At 39.8% G+C, this 15,668-nt stretch overlaps 1 protein-coding gene across 6 annotated transcripts in view; it reads left to right on the top strand.

Moving 5' to 3' along the window:
• Window positions 1-15,668, top strand: part of FAM184A (family with sequence similarity 184 member A) — a 314,499-nt gene that overhangs the window by 255,633 nt on the left and 43,198 nt on the right. For all 6 annotated transcript variants that reach the window (XM_073675939.1, XM_073675937.1, XM_073675938.1 and 3 more), the window contains exons 9-10: window positions 3,966-4,087; window positions 4,165-4,315. In XM_073675939.1, the coding sequence (XP_073532040.1) occupies window positions 3,966-4,087; window positions 4,165-4,315 (273 nt within the window). The remainder of the gene's footprint in view (window positions 1-3,965; window positions 4,088-4,164; window positions 4,316-15,668) is intronic.

Genomic DNA, 15,668 nt, shown 5'->3' with positions numbered 1-15,668 from the left:
AGAACTGGAAAGGTAATTTTCTATTGGGAAAATAGTGTCATATATTAATCACATTGAACAGTTAAGTGATTAACTTCATATCATGCTGCATATTGAACCGCAGAGTGCCCATGCTGAACCCTGTCCATTGCCAAAAGCCACTACAATGGGCATGAGAGCACCAGAATTGGATTATGGTACAATGGAAAAAGATGGCCTGGTCTCATCAGTCACTTTTTCTATAACATTATTGGGTGCATTACTATGCAGAATGGGTAGAAGGCAATTTGGTGGAGTCGATATGATGCTCCAGCCAATGTTCTGTTGGAAACGTTTGGTCTTGGTATTCATGTGTACCACCTACCTAAACAGTTTTGCAGACCACCGCTTCATGGCAACACCTTTCCTTAGTGGCAATAGCCTCTTTTGGCAAAATAATGCACCCTGACACCATGCTTAACGTTCAGAAATGGTACAGTGAATATGGCAAAGAGTTTAAGATTTTGACTTTGTCTCCAAATTTCCCAAATTGTAGTCCACTAAACCATCTATAAAATGTTCTGTCAAACCAAGTGAATTTTATAGTCCCCACTTTCCATTTACAGGTCTCATATCTGTGAGATCATTGAAAACATTACAAGTTTTTATTTGAATTTATTTTGGCAAAAGTTGTTTCCATCAAAGTGTAGATGTTTCATACCTGTTGTGGTGCCCATTGCTGTTCCTCTGATTCCCTCAAACACCTTGCACCTTGATGGTTTTAATGTTGTAGCTGATCATTGACGTGCTTAGATGAGATAATCTTACATTCTGACTGATAATATGTAGTTCAATTTACATTTTCCCGTGTTCTAAAGTTCTGCTTTTGTTTTTCCATCATGTAAATAATTTGTCGCTTTCCTTAATCGAGAATCCTCTGATTCCAGCAAGAAAATGGTTGTATGTGTTGATAAGAAGCAGCAGAAACAGAAGTCTAGCTGACTGCTTCATTACAGCTGTATTAACTTGCACAAAGATCATTAGATCCTGTTTGTTATTTGTCCCCAAGGAACGAAAAACATCTTGCTAACAAGCCCAGAGAATCCTTCAACTAGCATTATGCTAATCATGTGCTTGCAGAATCACCAAAGAGTGTTGATGAATCTAGAATACTGAATAGTCACGGCATCAAGGACCTCAGAGACTCATAGAGAAATGGACCCTGGCTAGGGGTTGTCTGCCATGCTTTCTTAGGGTTACGATTCGACTTAAGAAAGTACAATGTATTAATGTATATAATGGTTATCCCTGATTATCCAACCATGCAGGGATGTGGCCACATGCTGCGGCTGGTTGTGCAAATAAATCTCTGCTCACCCATAGTGTGGCAATGGGTGCACAATTTTGTTTCACAATTGTACGGGGATTGACTTCTGCATAATTTCAGCCGCACAATATTGCCACACTCTCAAGCTTAAAGGGAACATGTGATGTAATGAAACACTACTAGCCTGCAGATTTGGGGTTAATATCGTTCTGATTTGGGGTTAATAGCGCCCGCACTGATAGCAGTGCTACCGGAATGAAATGAACATTATTCCTCTCGGCAGCCTTTGGCTTTCAGTCATAGGAGCGCGGCCCGCACTGCTTCAGTCACTGCTAAGTACACAGTGAGCTCCCCGGCACTGACTGACAGCCAGCTCAACATTAGCTCTTCATTTCTTCTCTCTCAGTGTGGGTACCAGGCAGCTTCAGACCACTATTAACCTGCCGATTAACCCCATATCTGCAGGTTAATAATTTTTCTACATGACCGGTTCCCTTCCCATGCAAATCACTGACTATACATATCCCACTGTTCTACATAATTTTCCACATGTTGACCTTTGGCTATGTGTCATTGGTCTCGATACTTTACTTGCTACCCACGACAAACTGAAGAACCCATGCACGAGAACCAGTTTATACAAGGAAATTGTCCTTCATGCCAGTATTATGGAAATCTAAGCAGCTTAATTGACATCAGGGAACTAAAATTTCTATTTAATTTTGTTGGTTTATATTAAAGAGGTTATTAAGGTTATCAATTGAAAAAAAAGCACAGCTGCCATTGTTGCCAAATATTAGTACTCACCTACTTTCTCCCTGCAATCAAGGGCTAACTCCTCTGCAGCTCAGTGTTGGGAGCCATGACGGCATTAGTATGGCTCTGATTGGTAGCATCGGTCATATGCCTTCAGCAACCAATCTGCCAAATGTGAATATGCCCTTAATCTTTACATGTGAGTGTTAACACAAGAGAAGCAGATTACGGTTGTGTGTACACACTGCAAAAGAGTTTGAACTGTACGCTGGGCGTCCTTTTGGCTCCTGACAGACCATTATAGGCTAGTATACTTTTCTTCTGCTGTTTGAATTGGGCAGCCTACAATGAAGTATACTTTTTAAGAATGGCATTCAATATGTAAGGCTGTGTTCCCACTATACGTTTTTTAAGCGTTTCCGCAGCGGCAATTCCGCTGCAGAAACGCTTAAAAAACGCTTGGTAGAAGGTCTGCCATGTTCCCCAATGATAATCCGCATGTGCTGTGCACATGCTGCGGAAATTTCCGTTGCGGATTATCATTGCGGAAAAAAACGCAGCACTACCAATTATTTTGCGGAAGCGCTGCGTTTTCGCCGCCATTGACTTGCATTGGAACGCATGTAATCCGCATCACTGGATCTATACATGCGGATTAAATGCGTTTCAATGTGCGGATGGTTCCCAGGTCTGGAGGAGAGGAGACACTCCTCCGGACCCGGGTACCATAGAACCTGTAAGAAAAAGAATAAAATAAAAAATTAATATTATACTTACCTTCTGATGGCCCCCGGTGTGCTTGTCTTGGCTTGCCGGCAGCTCGTGGTAGACTAGCTAAAATCGCTTGGAAAGCGCTTGTCAACCCGCATGCGGAAATGCATGTGAAGAACGCTTCACATCCGCTTGTCCCTGGCAGGAAAACGCATGTACAATCCACATGTACAATCCGCATGTACAATCCACATGGACAATCCGCATGGACAATCCGCATGGACAATCCGCATGCGTTTTTTCTGCCAGGGAGATGCAGAAACGCTCAGGAAAAAATCCGGAGCATTTCTGCATCGTGCGCGCATAGCCTTACATACGTCACTTATGGGCTTACGAGCTAAGTGTTGGGAAAACTTCCTGGTATACAGAACTCTACTGCTATGAATGAACACCCCCTTCCCAACACAAACACTTGTTCAGTAATCTAAATGGTTTGCTGCTGAACTATTATTCTTTTTATTAAACTTTTGTAGTTAACGAGGATGAATTAATTGAGGATAAATAGTAAACCTGTCTCATCATTTAATGCTGATCTAACTGGAATAGGAAATTTGGAAGGAAACTTGAGAACAAAACACTGGTATTGGATAATATTTCTGTAATAAAGTCAGTTTTAAAGCAAATCTGTCAGTAAGGTTTTCAATAACAAACCAGAGGTAGAGCAGGATAGGGTAGGGTGAAACATCTCCAACGATGCCTATTTCATCGGCCTCCTGTGCTGTGTTGCACTGAAATTCATCACTTATTCATAAGCAAATCAGTTTCACACGTGCACTGGTGGTGTATCAAAGCACTTGCAGTCCTTGGCTCCTCTTCGCTACTCCCTGCTAAAGCTGCCCCGGTTTATTGATTGGCGGTGGGGAGAAGAGCCGCTGTCTCCATTGCCAATCAAGCAGCATAGGATGGTGTCAGCGGGGAGAAGAGAACTCAAGAACTGCAAGTTCAGTCTTTTCAACACTTTGCCCTAGCCAAGAGATGAGGATCCTCAATAGAAGACGCCTCTGCACTCCAAGTGTCCTAACAGGGTGTATGACCCTTTAAAATGTAGTTTATGTTTATTAATAGTAAACATTATTTTATATGTGTGATATGATATCAGGCTCTATGAATAGTCCTGCTTCATTATGTTGATATATCTATATTATTTCCATAGGGTGAGCTGGAAAAGGAGAGACAGCAACATGAAGCTATCATTTCTACCATGCGGGAAGAAGAAAGATTAAAGATTGAGAAAGTCGCCCGTGATATGGAACTGAAATGGACTGAATCCCTCAGGTAGGTTATTAAAATATAGGTAAATGTGAAAACCTGTTAATCTCTCTTGTAATATGTATTCATGCTGCATATTTTAGGCAAGAGTGTAGCAAGTTACGTGAAGAGTTGAGGGTGCAGCACGAGGAGGACAAGAAGTCTGCTCTGGCCCAACTACGGCAGCTCAAGGAGCGGGAAATAAATACTGCCAAAGATAACTGGCAAAAGAAAGTGGAGGATCTCCTTGACCAGGTACAGAGAATGTTGTCTACATCTGATGTGGACAAATCAACTAGATTTACTTTTTTCTAGTCATTGAAAATATCCTGTAAAAATGGGTCTTCTAATTGTGAACCTTTCCACGCTTAGATGCCAATGACACTTATTATCACTTATATGAATGAATGTGGAAAATATATCAGTCATTGCTGCTGTGTATACACATTCACATACATGATACGCAAAGCTTATGCTCTTTACTTTTTGAGAAATACTCGAAATATTACAAGTCAGCTCATGATTGCATATTTTCTTATGGTCTCAATGTCCTTGATTGTAGTGATGTCTTAAAGGCTATATTCACACACACAATAGGTTTGCTGACTGGGGTAGCTATGAATGAGCTGTTTGGTGCTTAAAGTATGTAATGCTGACCCTCATAAGAGTCCAAAAAAGGCCGATCCAGCACATCTGAAAAACTGTAAAATTTATTTTCTTCCACTAAAAATATGACAATACACGGATGTCATGTCAAAAATCCAGAAGTAAAAAGTCCCTTAGGAGAACATACTGGTTGATGTGTTTCGAAGCATAAAGCTACTCATAACCTCTGGTTGAAAAGCATCAACCAGTATGTTCTCTTAAGGGACTTTTTACTTCTGGATTTTTGATATCCGTGTATTGTCATGTTTTTAGTGGAAGAAAATAAAGTTTACAGTTTTTCAGATGTGCTGGATCGGCCTTTTTTGGACTTTTCTATTTGCTGTGGATTAAGATCCTTTGCACTCAGCCAGTGAAGTTCAGCATGATAATTATTGGATAGAAGGTCATTGTCCCCTCTTAGATGTTACTGGATATAGTTTCGTAGAGAAAGTCTTTCCCTCACCAATGCATTAAAGGAAACACTCAAGATATGTTGCCATCTATTGCAGCATCAGCATCTCTGAGCATTGTCTGAGCATCCAATTGGTTGTGCAAAGCCCAAATGGATGGAACAAAACCTGTGGATTGGAGGCCGTGCTGCAGTGTCTTATGTGTCTCTAATTGTTTCACTGATGGGTCAAATCTGTAACAAAATCACATGTATAATCCACAACAAACCGTAGCCTAAAACATCTTGTAGCCTGGTCAATCTTCTAGATTGAGCATATGTATCTTTTCAGCATCACCCAGAGAAAAAGAAGTGGCCAAGCAATTCTGGCTTAAAGGGGTTGTCCTGGTACTGCAGCTTATCTCCCATTCATTTGCTGCAGTGTTCAACTCCTTACATTGCATACATCCTGCAGGTATCAGCTCATCGGTGGGGTTTTCTGGTGTCGGATCCCCACTGATCTCATATGGATGAATCTAGGGATAGGTCATCAATATGTAAGTATATACCATGTTTTATAGTAAGGGTCGTTCTGCTGCAGTGATACCAGTTGTATTTGTATTACATAAAGTATTTTCAAAGTGAAAATCCTGAAAAAAAATCACTTTTTTTATTTTTTTTAGTCCATTCTAAGGAAATTGACTTAAAAAGGCCCATATCTCTGGAACTATATGATGGATTTTCTAAAAAGAAAAAAACTGATTAATTAGGGGAGTAACAGGAACATAGTAGAAGCAAAATGGGACACTTTTGACCTGGTGATGTAGACAATTTTCGTTTTTGAGTTTTCATTTTTTCCATCAAATAGGCATCATTTTTTAATTTCATTCTTCACATAGAAGTATGAGGGCTTTTTTTTTTTTGAAGAGCGTGTAATTTGGCACTTTTCATTTTACCATAATTGATAAGGGGAAATAGCAAAAAACATTACAAGTGCAGTGAAATAGAGAAAAAAATGCAATTCTACTCTTATTTTGAGGGTTTTATATTACGTTATTATGCTGTATCATTGACTTGACAAATATGATTTTCCAGGTCAGTACCATTACAATGTTACCGAACTTATATAGTTTATTTTTTTACTATTTTAGGAGCTAAAAAAAATTCTGAACTTTAACAACAAATTGCTTTGTGTCACCATTTTCCAAAACCTAGAATTTTTTATTTTTTCATTGAAGCTGCAGGAGGGCTTGTTTTTTGTTTTTTTTGGCAAGCTGGTGAGTTTGTTTATACCATTTTGAGGTACATACTATATTTTGATTGATCTTTATTGCATTTTTGTGGGAGTTGCAGCAACAAAAAAAGTGTTAATATTGGCTTTTTGACTTTTATTTTCTTCATGATATAAGCACGGTACATGTTAAATATTTTGATAGATCAGACTTCTCTGGATGCTGCAATACCAATTATGGAGGAAGAAACACTCATAAGAAAGAAGAACACACCCACATCATAAGGCCACAGCCCCACTATCAGTATTTGGTCAGTATTTTTTCTCAGCAGTGGGAGCCAAAACCAGGAGTGGGTGATAAATGCAGAATTGGTGACTTGTTTCTATTACACCTTTTCTCTGATTGTTCCTTATTTGGTTTTGGCTCCAACTCCTGAGAAAAAATACTGACCGAATACTGATTGTGGGGCCGTGGCCTGACTTAGAGCAGGTTTCTCAGTGTGTGAGGTGTAATGATAGAGCTCTGATCTCCTGGTCTAACCTTCTGCATGAGTCAGTGTGGGGGAGAGACAGTCACAATACAGATGTCGAGGCTATGAAAAATGGATAACAGTATAAAGGGATTGGAATGTGACACAGATGAACTCAGCTGCACCTCCCCAGTAGATCAGGGTTTTTATCCTTATATCTCAGACACTGAAAAACCTGCTCCAAGCTGTAGTGGGGAGTGGGTTTTTTCATTTGTGTTGCTGTCTGCTTATGATTGGTCACCATTATACAGTGAGAAGACTTACATGCCAACTGGGGAAAACTATCTGATAACACCCACTTGGACTTAATGAAAATTAACCTCTTAGGGGCCAAATACCTTGATTACTAAAATCTCCACAATGGAGAGGCAAAATAAAAAAAAAAAATAACACTTTTTTTTTGTTCCGCAGCCACTGTTACATCCTGTGTCATTCAACATGAAAAATTTGGTAAAAGGTCCTCTTTAAGTGCTGTTTACCTTCAAATTACCACTATATCTGCAGGTGCAGATATAGCATTTATAAACAGTAAATGACAGTTTCCCTTTAATGAACCTGACACTCTGCTGAAGTTAGATGGGCATGGTTGTTCTCGTGACTGGTCCATTTTAACCTTTTATGTGCATCCTGTAGGTGAACTTAAAATCATCACTGATTCATGACAGTGGCACTTTAAGAACAGCAGGGATGCAAAGCTTCTTCCCATCTATCTCTAAAAGTGATTGAGAGAAATAGCTAACTCCAGAGAAAATGGGTTTTAATTGGTTTGTGCCGTCCAATTTTTGTGATGAGGAAACTTAAAAGCATAAGGATATCATGCTTGTTTAATCTTTTATGTCTTAGCATTATTATGTTTTGAAGATTAGAGTGAAAAAGTATTTTGCAGTCATAGCAACCCATGAATAGATTAACCCATTTCTTCAAATGCATGTATATCACACTCAGGCTAAAAATATCAGACTTTGTCAAGATGTGCTGAAAGCGGCTTTTCAGAATCATAAATTAACTGTTTTCAAAGAAACTTGTGATGGAAACATTATTTCTGTTGTGATTTACTGAGCTTGTTAGGGTAACTTATAAACACTAACCATAAGTGACAAATTAATTATTTTACAGTATTTCTATATTACTTCTTCACAGCAACAAATATACAGTGCTTTTCTATTCTACCGTCAGCCAGGAAAGACAATTCTCTGTTAGGGTATTTTATGACTACATGAGTCTTCAGTAACCTCTGTAGACAAAATACTGACTTAGACCACCGTAATTCCTTCTTCTATATAGACATAAATGTATGTATTGCACTGGGGTGACCGTGTGTGGATAGGGCTCAGAAGTAGAGATGAGTGAACCCAAACTTACAAGTTCGGGGGTTCATACCGGACACTATGTTTGGTGCCAAACTCTGAACATGGACTTCTCCCGGAGTTCGTTTTAATGTTCAGAGTTCCGGGGAAAGTCCAGGGATGAGAGAGAGAGAGAAATTTTTCAGATCTAAAGTTCGGGTGCCCATTGTTTTCAATGTGTTTCAGGTTCAAGTTCGGGTATAGTTCTGACACCCGAACCGAACTTTGAACTAAAGTTTGGGTCGGGTACCAGAACCCGAACATCTACGGGTCCACTCATCCCTAATCAGAAGCTGAGCTCTCTCCACTAGAGGTAGAGAAACCGGTAGCAAAAAAAATTAACATATCTGGTTTCGCAGCATCTGTAAAAGTCCGGTCTTTCAGAATATAAAATTCATTAATCCATACAATAAAACCTATAAAAAAAAACTTGAAACACTTGAATTGCATTTTTTTCGGTGACCAAATCCCCCTAAAAATACAAATCACAGCGATAGAAAGCAAAGGCGTCCATATCACAAATCGTGTCAATGAAATAGTCAGTTCACTATGCAAAAAAAAGCCCTCATACAATTTAATCGATTGAAAAATAAAAATTTTACAGGCCTCAAAAAATGGAAACACAAACCCCAAATTTGCATTTATTTATATATATATTTTTACAAACTTCTGGATTTTTTTACCACCACTAAAATAAAAAAAGGTTTGGTATTGCTGTTATCATATTGTTCTGCAAAATCATGTTTACCTCATAATGAACTCTGCACAAACAAAACTCAAAAATACAATGGCAAAATTGCATTTTTTCCCCATCCCACTTGGATTTTTTTTCACATTTTTCAGCACATTTTATGGTTAGATTAATGATGTTCAAAATTACAACTCATTCCCTAAAAAACAAGCCCTAAATGGCTATGTTAACGGAAAATAAAAAAAAGTTATGGCCATTGGATGAAGAGGAGGAAAAAACAAAAGTGCAAAATTGAAAAATTGCCCAACTTGAAGGGTTTAGCAAAGCGATATTCTGGTCAGTATTTAACATGATTATCTGTAAGCCAAAAACTAAGAGTAAGTCCAAAACAGAATAGGTACAGATCTTTCCCTTTTACTTTATTTGGGTAATCATAGTTTAGGTTCACTAATACTTATGCAAATACTGACCAAAATAATGCAGTGTGACTACGGCCTGTATTATGCCTGTATTTTGCTGAGTGTTTCGCAAAGTATTAGTGGTCATTTAAAAAAATAGTGCCTTTCTTGCTGTAATTGTCGTATTACTCCCAATGTAGACACAGTTATTCCAATTAAAATATTTTTTTTTAATAAAGGGGTTTTCTTGTCAAGGCACTCAGCTTAAAAACAACCAATGGACAGATACAGTTTCAAATAGAAATTGTAGCATTATATGGTGGCCATTTAAATGAATGCATGACCATGTGAAACATCATCACACTCCACCCTCCTGTCCCTCTTTCCAGGGTTTGCTTGTCCTGGCAAATAGGACACCTAGAAAGAAATTCTACCCAGTAATGTAAGTTATTCCCTCAGGCCACGTTCACACGTTCAGTATTTGGTCAGTATTTTACATCAGTATTTGTAAAACCAGGAGTGGGTGATAAATACAGAAGTGGTGACGTGTTTCTATTATACACTACCGTTCAAAAGTTTGGGGTCACCCAAACAATTTTGTGTTTTCCATGAAAACTCATACTTTTATTTATCAAATGAGTTGCAAAATGAATCGAAAATATAGTCCAGACATTGACAAGGTTAGAAATAATGATTTTTATTTGAAAGAATAATTTATTTCAAAAATAATGAAATTTCGAAATGACCCCAAACTTTTGAGCGGTAGTGTACTTTTCCTCTGATTGTTCCACTCCTGATTTTGGCTCACAAATACTGATGTAAAATACTGACCAAATACTGAACATGTTAACATGGCCTTAAGTGTACAGTACTGCAGAATATGGTAGTGCTATGTAAGTAGCAATAAATGCATAAATAAATATTACAAATAAAAGCATACACGGCGACTTTGTCAGCTACACAGGTTGCACAGCCAAAGATCGATATGTGCCTCCACCAGGGGCGGGCACAGGTAGAAAGGCGACACTGGTCAAAAACAATATATGGGCCCTTTGTAGTCCAATAGCTTTAGTCCAATCCTGCTTTGGAGGTAGTAGTGGGCCCCCTTACCTATGATCGGCTGCACAGATTTCACCAATGACATGTCTGCCCCTGGCTCTACCACATCTCATGTGAATGGGGTCGCATTGCAACACCTAGGGTATTTCGACCTTGATAAGTAAGTCATAAAAAGTCAGACCCAGCATTTTTGTTTTTCAACTTGCTTTTTGTGCTACTCTAGGGGTCACAATATGATCCCACTCACCTTTCATTATGTAGTGATGAGGCTGCGGCACATAGCAACCTCATTTGTGGCCAAAGTCATTGTGTGGCCCCAGCCTGGTGCTCAGTAGCATTGTACACCCAGTGATATCTGCAGAGGGAAAATGTATTATGTATTATTATTAATTATTATTATTAGACTACATTATTAGACAGATTGGTGTAGACCCTGCTGATAGTACTGTAGACCTTACACATAATTGTCGAAAAAGAAGCTCTAGATCTATGGCCATCTCCCCCCAACAAGGCGGCTCTGCATTGTAAGAGATAAGAGGGCTCAGCAGAGAGGCAATGTGTATGACTTTGTGGCTGATATATAAAAGTAATAGATCTGAAGACAGAAAAATATTGTTACATATTCAAGGCTACTCTTACTTAAAGGAATATGTCCAGCAAAGAAATTCATGGCATTTCCAAAGGTTGCGATTTTTCAGCTGTTTCCAAAGAAGTAAGTAGAAAGCCCCATACATGTGTAGCTGCCCCATCACATTGGATGGGATTTGGAGGACATAGGTTTGGGGTCCCTGAGTTGGTACCCCCTTCTATCACCAATGGATATGCAATAAATTTCTAAGATGGAAATACCTCATTATTTGATTAAATAGAATAACTGAAATTATTTTTATTTGTTACTAAAACATTAAAGTAGTATATATTTTACTTTCCTTAAATTACATTTTACAATTTAAAGGTGAGTATAAGTTATTTCACCTTTTCTGATGTCTGCAGGAATTGACTTCTTTTTCATGACAAGGTGAACCTCTGTGCAAGCGCTTTAGTGCTGGCTGTACTCATTTTCGGCTGTCAGTCCTTCATTCTGCATGACCAAACAGGGTCAACAGTAGAATAACAATGTGAAGGTTCATTTTAAAGAACTGAAATGATAAATATTTATATTGTGCCATCCAATTCTGTAGCACTATATTGCACAATAATGTAGTAATGCAATATAGGCAATGAAACAGGATAACGTAGGCAGGTGCCCTGCCCAAACAAACTTCCAATCTATGAGGAATGGAGTGAACAGCTCCAGATGGGTCAGATGGATGATGCAATTTTGGAATTCTGGTTGGTGGACTATTTAAAGGAGTTGTCAACAATACTTCTTTTTAATTTTATGGGTCCGGCCAGCTCATGGCTTCTTCTCCTGGCCAAGAAAAATAGTTATGGTCAACCCCTTTAAATGAGGATAAATATGAGGACTTGGCGTTGCGCTAATATAGAAAGGGATCATGGGTTGGTCATAACAGATGGGTGTTTGATATGATAATCTTGTCCTTAACAGGGACGTAAGATAGTAGGTTGTCTAGTTTGTGAGCAATCCGATACTGTAGATTTGGGTTTCAACTGCATATAGATGGTTCTAAAGACTTCAACAATTTGGGAGATGGTCAAGGCAATAGGTGTAGATGGAAAAGGGAGGAAGACCATTTCCATAGTCTTTGGTACAATGTACATGGAATAACAAGACACTAAGCCCCCGATTCATCAAAGTGTAAAACACTTTGAAAAGTCACAATTCTTTGTGCTTTGCATGGTTGTGCAAAGATTTTGCAACTTTTGGCATGACAGGGTGTTGTGACTCCCACTTGTCTAATTCATGACAAGTTACGGTGCAGTCTATGACTGGAGTAAGAGGCGCACGTCACTTTTAAGATATGCATGAATCAATAAAGAGGCATTCTCCTGTTAATGATTCAGGTGTCTCTGACTCAACCACGCCCCACTCATCAAGATCGGTATGAACAATAGCAGTCTTGACAAATCACTGCCTTTACGTTCCCGGCGCCTGACTTTGGCTGCGGTGCTAACGTCACATCGACGGTGCTGCAGCCAATCAGTGAATTTGGCAGCTCTCAGTGGGGTGTTCCGTCTACATTGGAACACCCCACTCAGAGCCACTGAGCTCACTGATTGGCTGTTATACCGTCGACATGACGTCAGCTCTGCACCCAAAGCCAGAGTCATGGCGAGACTTGCCAGTGGACCCCGGGAAGGTGAGTGCAGCATAGTTTGTTTCTTTATTATAGCCTGTACCCAGGGATTAGCTTTTTATGAAAGGGAACAATCCCTTGAATCTATTCTCCATTTCCATAATTCTTCTCCAGGATTACAGATCTGTACGAGTTAACCTTTTCAAGAAATCTTTAACAAGATGTACGGTATTTCACCATATTTTATTAATAAGGTGTTGAGAATTAATAGATGAAATAGCTGGCATCACATATAATTAGATTGTGATAAAAGCTGACATTAAATGAAGACTAAACTGTGAAAAAAGGAGCATTAAAAATGTGGGTGCATTTATACCAATGTCCTCATTTCATCAAATGTGCTTAATGGTTATATGAAGGTAAGAGATGGGAAGCCTGCTGCGGACATACTACTCTCCATTACTCATAAGGGTGAGCTGCCACACAGAGCAGTTCTTACTCCGTAGGACTTAGTGGATGCTGAATTACAAGGATGGTCTATTGATTTCAGTAGGCGCCGTAAAATGCTTTATTTTCCCTCCAGCAAAGTGAATGCTTAGTGGTAAATTCACCCGGCAATAACATCTCATATCCAGGGCTCCCAGCAGAGGGATTTCCATCATTCAGCTCATTGTCAGGGGATACAGAGGAAGAGCTGGGAGTTTTATAGAAATATTGCTTTTAAACTACACATATGTAATGTGTGAATATTTTATATACAGTATACTTTACAAAGGGTGATTGCTTGCTTACGTACCTTTCATTGGTTGCTTACGTACAGTACATTTCATCCATATGGTCAAGTTGCCAACATAAGGCTCAGTAGAGGTATCCCATTTACAGCAGGAGGGGACACAGACAGAATAGGCCCCCTGTGCAAGAACAATATATGGGACCTTTGCAGTCCAATACCTCCTCATAATCACCCTTTTATTTGTCTGTAACCCAAACTGCTTGCTGCTTTGGCGATGGAAGTGGGCCCCCTCACCACTTGGGCCCCTGATCGCACCAATGGTATGTCCACCCCAGATGTATAATTTAGCATATGTGAAAAATTCACATGTAGTATTTTTTGCTTTGGTGTGACACAAAAAGCACTCCCATGAAGATTTTTTTATAGATATATGTAAATGTGCATGTAATGTTAGTGTTACACGCACGCTGCCTAAGTTCAGATAGGGGCGAGACCGGTTACATGAATTTGTTGGAATCCTGGGGAAATCGTTACTCAGGGCTACCATATGCTGCTGCTTCTGTCAGGCACACGATAGATTCAGTTGTTGACCAGACACATCTGACAAGAGTCTTCATAAACGGTAGAACAGTAACATGTAATGAGGCACGGCCAGTGCAATGCAAATGTCTGTTTGAGCAACAGGCTCCAGTAATAACAATACAGTCTCCTTTGCAGCACAGCAGTACACAGTCTATTATATGGTAGCACAGTTTTGATGCATACACAACCACAAGCTTTTCCTTCACAAGGACTCAATAGTACACAGCATTCTTTATCCTGCATGGAGATGGAGGGGGGGAGGGTGTGATGAGGGAGATGATCTCTATGACAGGCTTCCTTCCAGTCCTTTTCTTCCTGGCCGATAATGCTCCACACTGTTAGCTCAGGGAGTCTAACTGACATTTGTTTAGCTTCCCTCCTGACCTGAATTCTGTTCCCTTGACATCTGTGAGATACAGATCATAAGCCACCTTTCTCTTTGGCTCCAGCCAGACAGTAAACAACTTCCCCACAATCTCCTGGGGCTCTGCTAAAACACTCCCCTTCAGAAGTGACTGTGTTAACCCCTCTAGTTGCTGGATGCTTCTGGAGCACAACACTTCCTGTATCCTGTGCTTGTGTTACTTCTATTAGTTGCTGAATGCTTTTAAAGCAACAGCACTACTTCTGCATGTCACACTCTTCAATCCTTTTTGAATGTCGTCCTCGACATTCATCTTAATTGGTCAGTCTGACCAATTCTGAGACAGTGGTGAAAGTTGGATAACTTAATATACAAATTGGCATTGTGAAATTGGTATAACATTCATAAACATTGATAACAACCTATTCTTACGACCTTTTTCTTGTAGGACGCCTGTAAGAAATAAATAATTAACACAATTAAAACAATCAGCTTCTCTTCAGCTGGAGCTTTTAGTACGTCTTCAACCATCTCTCTCTCTCTATAGGTCTTAATGTTTCTACAAAGTCTTTTAAGGAAAATCAAAGCATGAAAACAAGTGTTTCTACCAGGCAACATCTTATATACTGCCTCTCGGTGGTGAATACCACTCAAGTGGGCTTACCTGGTCCGCAGACTGAGATACCGGTTTCAAGTTGACAGTCCTTGGCACTTGACTCGGTTCACCAAGTGTCTCATACGTCAGCTTCACGGGCCTCCTCACTTCTCGAGTCGACATCCTCCTGGTGGGTTGTTCCTCACAGACCACGGGTTCTTCGGTCACAGAAGTTTCTTCCGCCGCACTCATTTCCCGTGCTTCCTCAGATGTTCTTGGAGCTGCCTCTGTAAGTTCCTGTTCTTCTCCTGAGTTACTTGTTTCCACACGGTCTGGTAATTCCGCTTCTCCTGAGTGTCGATCAGTCTCTTCAGGGTCCGGTGTTCGATCATCAGATCTGAATTGGACTTCATCTATACTCCTTGGCATGAACTCTGGAGCCTCAGGACTTAGTTCACTCTCCTGAGGATGGTACATCCCTCTCCTTGCCAGTCCAAGAAATACAAGGGTGTTTTCTTCTCCATCGGAACTTTCAAGGTTACTATCCACCTCCGGAGCTTCAGTCTGTGGTCTTAGTCTTAGTCGATCTCGGACGATGTCGGTCTACTTCTGGGAAGTCTTGATGTGGTGAGAGATAATCACAGGGTAGTAGTAAATTCCAATGAACTATTCTGGTTTTCTTGTCTCCCGTTTCCAATCGGATTTCATACACTGGGCTGTCATCAGCTTTCCTCCTTACGACCACATATACTTTGTCTTCCCAGTACGAACAAAGTTTTCCTGGACTACCTTTCTCACGTTCGTTCTTGACTAGCACCCGGCTTCCTGGTGCCAATTCTGCTTCATAA

The sequence above is a fragment of the Phyllobates terribilis genome, unplaced genomic scaffold, assembly GCF_046119375.1.
Source record: "Phyllobates terribilis strain yellow unplaced genomic scaffold, ASM4611937v1 Scaffold_3__8_contigs__length_932513732, whole genome shotgun sequence".
NCBI classification, from domain to species: domain Eukaryota; kingdom Metazoa; phylum Chordata; class Amphibia; order Anura; family Dendrobatidae; genus Phyllobates; species Phyllobates terribilis.
The sequence above is the reverse complement of the archived record's forward strand: the minus strand, read 5'-3'. Positions and strand labels throughout refer to the sequence as shown.